This window comes from Triticum dicoccoides, chromosome 5B (genome assembly GCF_002162155.2).
Source record: "Triticum dicoccoides isolate Atlit2015 ecotype Zavitan chromosome 5B, WEW_v2.0, whole genome shotgun sequence".
NCBI classification, from domain to species: Eukaryota; Viridiplantae; Streptophyta; class Magnoliopsida; order Poales; family Poaceae; genus Triticum; species Triticum dicoccoides.
Window position 1 is genome coordinate 563,477,445 of NC_041389.1, and position 9,034 is coordinate 563,486,478.

At 43.3% G+C, this 9,034-nt stretch overlaps 1 protein-coding gene across 11 annotated transcripts; it reads left to right on the top strand.

Moving 5' to 3' along the window:
* The first annotated feature begins 2,505 nt into the window (after positions 1-2,505).
* LOC119311631 lies at positions 2,506-7,332 on the top strand. Of its 11 annotated transcripts, none has more exons than XR_005151131.1 (8): positions 2,506-2,919; positions 3,101-3,222; positions 4,411-4,478; positions 4,589-4,985; positions 5,117-5,493; positions 5,564-5,634; positions 6,067-6,152; positions 6,694-7,332. XR_005151131.1 is itself a non-coding variant. In XM_037587291.1 (8 exons), the coding sequence occupies exons 4-8, from the start codon at positions 4,833-4,835 to the stop codon at positions 6,750-6,752; spliced, it is 486 nt and encodes a 161-aa protein (XP_037443188.1). In that variant the 5' UTR covers positions 2,506-2,919; positions 3,101-3,222; positions 4,411-4,478; positions 4,589-4,832; the 3' UTR covers positions 6,753-7,332. The 11 variants fall into 11 exon arrangements, 2 of the variants coding, with proteins under 2 accessions (XP_037443188.1, XP_037443189.1); XR_005151132.1 differs by lacking the exon at positions 5,564-5,634 and having other exon boundaries at positions 6,694-6,770; positions 6,892-7,332; XR_005151124.1 differs by lacking the exon at positions 5,564-5,634 and having other exon boundaries at positions 5,117-5,352; positions 5,442-5,493.
* Positions 7,333-9,034: the final 1,702 nt, after the last annotated feature.

The window sequence follows — 9,034 nt, forward strand, 5'->3', positions numbered from 1 at the left end:
CTTTGGTCCCGGTTGGTGGCTCCAACCGGGACTAAAGATGAGCATTCGTCCCGGTTGGTCCAACGAACCGGGACCAAAGAGCGGCATTGGTACCGGTTGGTTCTATGAACCGGTACCAATGGACCCGTGTAACTACTTTTTTATTTTCTGCAGCTATTTTTTTGTTGATTCTTCCTGCAGCTGTTTTTTTAGTCCCACCTCGCCAAGCGAGAGGCAGTCGCAGTTGTTTATAAGCCCTGAGTGCAGAGACGATGATGAAGAGGCTCAATGCTCCTGCACGTTGGTTAGCTTCAAGCCTTGAGGAATACGGTAGACTGCACAGAGCTATGTGCAGTGCAGTTGACACTATTCCGAAAGGCTTGAAGCAAATTAACGAGCATTGCGCCTCTTTTTTATTTTTAATGACTTATTACAATTCAGAAATAAATAGAAGAAAAAATAATTTTGATTAACTTTACTAAAAAATAATTCTGACCGTTGCAGCCGGCGATGGTGGTCATCTCTTCAGTCAGAGGTGGTCGGCCTGAGGCTGGGTGTTCGGATCTCGGGATCCGTCATCTGGCACCAGCTGCGAGTCGGGGAGACGTAGTTGCCGGTGAAAACCGAGCTGACGGCGTTCCATGTCGTTACCATGATGAAGGCATCGTCGTGTGACTACCGTTGACCCACTCGTATTGCTCCGGGGGAGCGGCTTCGTCTTAACGAGCATTGCGCCTCTTTTTTATTTTTAATGACTTATTACAACTCAGAAATAAAAAGAAAAAAATAAATGTAGCAGAAAAGAAAAAAAATATATATAAAAAACCACTCAGAAATAAATAGAAGAAAAAATAATTTTGATTAACTTTACTAAAAAAATAGCATAGATGCTTATTTCTAATGACTTATTACAACTCAGAAATAAAAACAAAAGAATAGATATAACAGAAAAGAAAAAAAAACTATATAGAAAACTACTCAGAAATGAATAGAAGCAAAAAATAGTTGTGATTAACTGTACTAAAAAAGGAGCATATATCCTTATTTTTAATGGCTTATTACAACTCAGAAATAAAAAGAAAAAAATAAATACAACAGAAAAGAAAAAATATATATAAAAAACTACTCAGAAATGAGCATAGATGCGCTTATAGAGGAAAATCAACTTAAATTCATAACGAATTTCAATCGAAATCCGTATGAATTTAGGCTAATTTCCCTATATAAGTGCATCTATTTTCATTTTCGGAGGAGCTCAATATGGCAGAGAGGGAGGGGCTTATAAACCGGTCCAATTCCCCTTCGGTTGGCGAGGTGGGACTAAACTCTGGCCGCAACGAGGACCAACCCTTTGGTCCCGGTTCGTCCCACCAACCGGGACCAATGATGTTGGGCCAAGAGCGAGGCCCATTGGTCCCGGTTCGTCCCACCAACCGGGACCAATAGGTCCAGCCGAACCGGGACCAATGGCCCACGTGGCCCGGCCGGCCCCCGGGGCTCAAGAACCGGGTCCAATGCCCCCATTGGCCCCGGTTCTGGATTGAACCGGGACTAATGGGCTGGACCGGCCTGGACCATTGCCCCCTTTTCTACTAGTGATAGTCTAGGCATGAGCTAAAGCGGCGAACTCAGCAGGCATCAAACTCCAGTGAGCAAAAAAGGAGACCCCAACAAGTAGATGCAACAGACTAAGAGAAGGCACCGGTCCACTCATCCACTCCGGGCACCAACAGCATCAACGATCCACAACCTTCCCCTAGCAGCAACATGATCAGCCAAAGATGCAGCAACTTGGACATCTCTCTTCACACCAGCTTGTAAGTCGATCTTGACACTTGGCAACGCCTGTGCTTATGAAATGGTCAAGGACATGGTTTATGCGGGCAAGAACAGGGATCCCTCCTTTGAACAAAGGATGTTACATGCGGCTAGGGAATATTTCAACGAAAAGGCCATTGAGCTCAAGGAAGCACCGACAATGAAGAAGTCAGGTTACGAGTATTTCAACCAGTGCTCCTCCAGCGAGGATGAGTAACGCTTGTTAATAATGTTCATATTTTAGGTCATTATGCAGCAAAATATGCAATATAATGTTCAGTTACTTGTGTAATGGATGTTTATTAGTTTGATTATGCAACGAGATGTGCAATGATGTTTTTAATATAGGCAAATATGTTGTTGCTCTGAACAGAGCACGTTGTTCTTGCAGACAAAGCAAGTCACATCGACGAAAGCGTGAAAGATGATTGTCAGCATCGCACACACTTCCATTAACTCAACGGTGTGCCGAAAAAGTACACAATTCTCACGAAATATTGTTACACATGATTTGCACTTACAAAACAGTGTGCGAACTTCACACACAGTGTGACCTTATCCAATAAAAACAACTCGTTTGTCAAACACAGTGTGATCTTATCCAATATAAACAACTTGTTTGCCAAAGAACGAACACAATTCTAGATGACTCGTGTGTGTGTGTGTGTGTGTGTGTGTGTGATCTTATCCAATATAAACAAATTCTCTCTCTCTCTTTCCCCCGTCTCCTCCCTCTCAATCCTAGCCGCCACCACCCACCCTCTACTGCTCCACCACGCACCCACCTCCCCCCCTGGATTAGGTGCAGGCCGGCCGGTGCGCGCAGGCGGCGGCGCTCCACTCGAGGGCAAAGGGAGGCAACGGCGGTGGTGGTCGCCGTGGACACCCATCTCTCTCCCCCGCAGACGAACCCCGCCGCAGGAGGCCGCCATGGAGGCCCGTCCCGAGCTCGCCTCGCCGCTCCTCCGGTGACCTTCGTTGCGCCTGGATCCGGGCCGATCCGACGATTCCCCGACGCGCAGGCGGGCCGGCACGCGGCGCTAGGCGGAGGAGCCCTCCCATGGCGCCGGCGGCTCTGGAGACGAGGGCTGCACAGATGAAGAGGAGCAACATCAGCTCGAGGTCGTTAAGGGTTTGCCTCTACCTCCTCCTCCTGCGGCAGTTTTGACACATGTTTTTCATGCTAAATCCAGCAAGCAGTTTGAGCCCATTTGGTCTTCCATTAGTTCGCTTCTTACAGACCTTGTTTCCCTCTGCTCCTGCTACCTTTCCCTGCCCTTATATGCAAGATTGTACTCTGCAGCTGCTGGAATTGGCAACATCAGCAAAGATTTCAGCGGCAAGGAGTGCTTGCCGTAGTGGAAACGAAGCAAGAATTAGATGGAGCTCAGGATTTTTCTACTACCTTGTTAATAGCTTTGTGAGGTAATTTGGCAACCTATTTGTGTGTTTCTTTTCTGCTGTACCGATGTCTATTTAAATTTAGAAATTAGAAACATGAAGTGTGATTTAAGCATCTCAATAGCAAATGTTGTTAGCATGAACATAATGTATACCGTACCTACTGACAAATAGTAGTCTAATTCTTCCAAAGTAGTGGCTGTCGATGGAGACCCGGTTTTACTTCACGAAACCATTTGCTGAATTTTTTTAAGTTGGTTGCACACCATGTCGGCAGGAGGGAGGGAGGGAGGGAGGGTTCACACACCAAATCCAATTTTTTCTGTAATTATTATGTGCATGTCGATTTCTGTTATGAACATGGCAAATTTGTTCACACACCAAGGTTCGCACACCAAATTTGTTCCCTAATGTGGTGTTGATCACTTTGTGCTTCTTTTCCTATTGGTGTGAAAAATTATTTCTTGGGTGATATCGACATAGCCATTTGTGATCTTGTCGACCGCTCCACACACTATCATCAAGATGAGTTCATGGTGTGGGCTTTAGAGTTTTGAGGGCGTGAAATGGCATGGAAGACAGATGGCAGTTGCCTGCATCCTCGAGTAATGCTTGCTAAAGGTGTGCTATATTTCATTTCACGCCCTCTTGGTGGTAGCAGATTGTTGAAATGAGGGTGCACAATACTATGTTTGACATGCTTTTTGAAAGTTCTCTACTCTGTTAATGGCTCAAAAAGTTCAAATATGGAGACATATAAAATTATGTTGTTTATCATGAAATGAGGGGGTGGCGGGCTACCGTGTACATAAAAATAATGTACTTGAGATTTTGTTAGTTTGTACAGGCTGCAAGTTTGCATTCAAATTGTTCTGTATAGAGTCAATTTTCATTCGTTTCCCAGTGAATGGTGCATGATCTTCTTGAGATAAAGGCAATTAGAAGCTAGCCATATTTTAATTTAATATTTGGTCAAGCATCCCCACCCCCAAGAGATTGGTTAACACATATAATTCTGGTTAAAATGAACTGGTTATTACTCGTAATACTGGATATTCTCTACCCAGTATCGATCATCTCAGATATCCTTCGTCTGTACAGTTTTGGCTTAATCATTCACAGGACTCTGCTGCAGTGCAATAAATTGCCTAAATGTCGGCCTATTTTAAAACTTTAATTTTATCTTTTGCTTCGTTTCTTGTAATTCTCCAGGGTGTAGGCCAAAATGCTGGAGTTCGTGATATTCCTGCAACTAACAAGCCATATATGCTCTGGATCAGGTTTCAGAAAGAACTGTTACTTTGTTGTTCCTTCAATATACATTTTATAAAGATTACCTTAGAACTATCTGAACAGTTTGGTACATAACATATATTCATAATTATCTCAGGCTGTGTGGCAGCTGTTTGACACGCGCATCCACATTCGTTTTCGTGACCTGGAAGCGAGGCTGCGCGCGTTCGAGCTACTTAAAAAATATGTGTACAGTGGGTGATTATACAGATTCTGTTGTCATGTTCCTTTGTTTAAAATCTGGGAACCTGGATCCATTCAGGCCTATCTAGGTGAAGCGCCGCACGAGTTAAGCAGAGGCGACTTTGAGGATTTCACCCGACAGACTAAAGGGTTTTCATATGGGGATATCGCTGTGTGCGTAAGTATCTCGCGTGCGGTCATCATGGGATGATGATCTGGTTGTCAGCAAGTGGATACCATGCCGCTCCGAGGAACCAGGCGCTCTAAGATGGACAATGCATGAGCTTGCGATGGGAGGCTTTTCCTCACAGGTAAGAATAAGATGGATAAACATAAATGCAGGCGCCATTTTCTCCAGCCCATGGTAGTGTAGTTGTTCAGAGATTGCCTTCATGTTCTCAGAGTTACTAATGAAGCGTGTGTGTTTTCTGACTGGCTGTAGATCGTCGCACCTGCAGTACTCATGATGGATGTCCGGGACGTGATCGCAAGGCACAAGCCAAGTGTTAGCATGGAGGACCTGAGCAGTACGGAAGGTTCAATGAGGAGTTTGGCAAGCAGGGCTGGTCATGAAGATACACAGAGAGAGTACTCCATTGGTACTGAAGAAATACTGCACGAATATGGTTGGTTGTTGTTCCTTGGAAGAAGTAGGATTCGCGCGTCCAAACTCGAGAGGTGCCCGCTGCTGATATACCCGTAAACAAATAAATCCACCGGCGAGAAATGCTTCATATGCTGCTTCTTTTTTTGTTCTGTCGATTCAGACTTCCTGTATCTTGAGTGGCTTTCACCATTGGGCAATTCAAGCGATGGAAGGTATTTTTCAGTTATATTGAAGCTATTTTGAAATAGTGAACGACTGCATGATTTGTGTTCTTTTATGAAGGGGTGTATGTGCTTTTGCATAAATGTATAACCGTATAAGTGCAATATAAAGGCTACTTAGAAGTATATACAGTAAGTTATCTACTCCCTGCTTCATGACCTGGATAAAGAATATATAATTAGCTTTTGGCTTTAGGAACACTTCATCAGTTAGTACCTCTGCGAAAGATGAATTAGCCAGAAAGAAGATTCAAATCCACTAAGTTAGAGGTCGATTTATCGCCTTGCCCAGTCCTTCTGTTTTTCTATGTTGCAGAATAGGAATGCCATATATGTTCATTTATTTCCTCTGCGCCATTTTAAATTCTACACCTTATTTTTTATTATGATGAATCATCAATATCATACATTTGTTACTCTTCCTGATTATACATATTCTTTTCGGGCATAGATTTAGAATGATTTTTTCATGTTCTTGCAAAGCAGATGTGTTAGAAAACTATTGCTATTTTACTACTTTCAAATGCTACAACTGTCGATACTAAATTTCGAAGATATATTCAGGAAACTAAACAAGATGATGAGGAAACTGTTGCTGCAGCTGTTGAAGATTCAAATAATGTTTTGTGTGACCAAGCTAAACGCAAAAGGTATAGACTCATACTCTGTTACATTTAACCAGTTTCATATAAGATGTGTGTCAGTGTATGTGCTACTGAACTTGGTGCGACAACTATTGTTTGTACATCGGAAAGAATGCTTCTTCTTATCCTTCACTAATGCATGCTATTTGACCAGTCTTTCTTTTTTGATCACTGAAGTGTGCAAGTTGATTAACTATCTAATAAAATGAACTTCTACTTTTAGGGTCCAGTGGGTGTTCTGTTTGACGTTCATTAATTCTCTGGTTTGTTTGCTGTAACATGTACAAGCAATGCTTACTGCTCCTCACTGATCATACAAGATAAATAGCCTTTTCTATTTCTCACTGATACGCACAAGCTAATTAACCATCGAATAAAATGAGCTGTGTTTTCAGATTCGGTAGTTCTTCTGTTTGTTTATGTTATCCGCTGTTTGTTGTTGCAAACCGTCCTTGTTCTTTTTGTTCCATCGTATGCATCTAGGTTATTTGCACTGAAAATTGAAGTACTCACATGACTGTTACTTTTGCTAATGAATGCATCTTAGAACTAATACTGGTGCTAGCTCTGCAAAGAAAGCAAGGCGGTAGCTTTTCCATGCCGTAGGTTGGGTGTGTACATACGGTATGGCCATCACTACATGAGTTCTATTCTTCGTACAATCACAATAGATCTGGTGTCAAAACAAATTGATTATAGTCCATCTTCATCGGGGTATTTTTGTGTGTTCCGCTTGCTTCTCAAGCTCGGTCTGCCACTAGGAGGTTGTGTTGCTGAAGGGAGCTTCTTCACTGTATCGCATCGCAGCAATGGTCTGGCCATCGGGTCTCAAGATTGTACCTTGGCACACTTTTAGGCATGCACCTGATGTATTTTGTGCATGTTTGCAAAGCAAGACTTTGACACTCGAAGAACTATGTCAAGCCACTGTCAATACAATCCCCTTATTTAGGTCCTTGAACAAGTGGACTCTTATGAGATGTAAATATCATCGTTGGCCCAGCGGGCGTTGACTCTACTTGATATTCATCGCTGAGTACCTTAGTCACGTAAGCTAAATGACCAAAGCTTTCTATACGATGGACCTCTGCCTATGTAGCTTGCCTTATAAAAGCAATGTAAATAAGCTATCACGAACTAATCTTATACCTTTCCTATAACGCTATGTATCAACTTCATATCTAAATATCTATTTTCTTATTAGTTCAATCGGTGTCTAAATATTCTTACATGCATGGTTTGATCTTGCCCTTTGCGCCATTGGCGCAACGGGTCATCTAGTATATGGGAACTGGCAGTAGACCTGTACTATTGCTTGGTGATGAAGTAGTATAGACTTTTTAGTCAGCAATATAAAAATTCCATTTAGCAACTTTTGCACATCTATACATTTTCAATTTCAATATGATATCATCACATAATAAATCTGCCTTAACTGGGTGACAGACGAAACTTGATTGGTATATATGTCATAGTAATAGTATTTTATAAATATATTCATTTATTCATATGTGGAAACCTTATTTTCTTTCGTAGCAATTAATAAAGTAACCGTTAGCGCAGAAACACACAATTTTCCATGTAACTAATTAATATATGGACCCAAACGAGATCTTCCTCGAGCAAGACATCAACATGTTATTATATACAAATATTTTCTTAACGTTGGTTGGATAAAAGTCATGGAACGAGTCGACGTTGGTTCTAAGAAAATGCACCGATGGGATTTAATTTAAGATAGATCGAGTGACTGTTGTGCTTTGGTTTTTTGCATGCACATTTTCCATTCCCACATACGTACACGTTACAGTTAGCCTTATTGGCGTTACTAAAATCCAATTAATTAGCTTTTTTCTGGAAGCCTGGGGCATTTGCTAGGTAGTATGAGTAGTAAGAGCATCTAGAGTTAGACATGGCAAATCTGGCCCCTCAAACGTCTACATGGCAAATCTGGCCCCTCAAACGTCTACGGGTACTGACCGGGCATGCCTCAAGTTAGACACTTTGCATTCACTTTTTTCATATTTCATTCCTCTAAATCCATACAAAGTATGCAAAAGAAATTCCACGTACTACACCTACATCCACGTACTACCCTATCTACTCTTCGTCGTCGGTGAATGGATGGTAGGGTTTCGATGCCGCCGGGCGCCTCCATATCCGTTCTATATTTCGGTTGAATATGGGAGTGCTGGTCAACCGAATGTTTTAGGCGCCTGTCTGGGCCGAAAAAACGTGCCGGTCAGTGATTAGACGACCAGTCCAGTTCGTATGAGACGGGTTGAGACGCCCGGATGCTCTAATCATTAAGGAAGCATCAAGCATCTAACCTCATCCGGACATGCTAGTAGTATATTCGTTTTCCTTTGGCTGGTCTAGCTGGCTCACACGTCGATCCTCCGGTCAATAGCTCACATGTTGTGCTCCATCAGTCCACGTGTTGATGACGATACAGATGGCTGTAGATGGACCTCTCTTAAACAAAACATTTTTCTTGCACGTGGCGCCTTAGCGGGTCTCCAAGCCACGAGCTTCTAGTGCGACCGAAACAAAGGTGAATTCGTGGCCCCACAGTTGCATACTTATGTTGAGTTGTTGACGGTAAGGCCAACTCCACCGCGCGACTTCATCTTGTTCGGATGCGTCTGTTTGAGGTAAAATGGACGAATAGCGCGGCCCAGCGCATGGCCTCAAACGGACAAATGTCCGAAATCCGTCCGTTTTCGACTCATCCCCGGCCCAAAGTTGCGCTCGGCTTGGGGTGAAACGGACGCGCGCGGACGGCCGCGACGCACGCCCTTGTCCCCCCATGGCCCGCCTGTCGGGGACACTAGCAGTCCCTCCCTCCCAACGCTTCAACCCTCCCTCTCCCGCCCCGCCCCGCCGTC

What these genes read in the sequence shown, in the direction of transcription:
- LOC119311631 (XM_037587292.1), top strand. Translation starts at nt 4,833, where the DNA reads ATGGGGATATCGCTGTGTGC. An exon ending in ATGGGGATATCGCTGTGTGC is followed by an intron (nt 4,853 to 4,900) that starts GTAAGTATCTCG and finishes TCTGGTTGTCAG; the next exon opens with CAAGTGGATACCATGCCGCT. An exon ending in CGCGCGTCCAAACTCGAGAG is followed by an intron (nt 5,353 to 6,066) that starts GTGCCCGCTGCT and finishes AGATATATTCAG; the next exon opens with GAAACTAAACAAGATGATGA.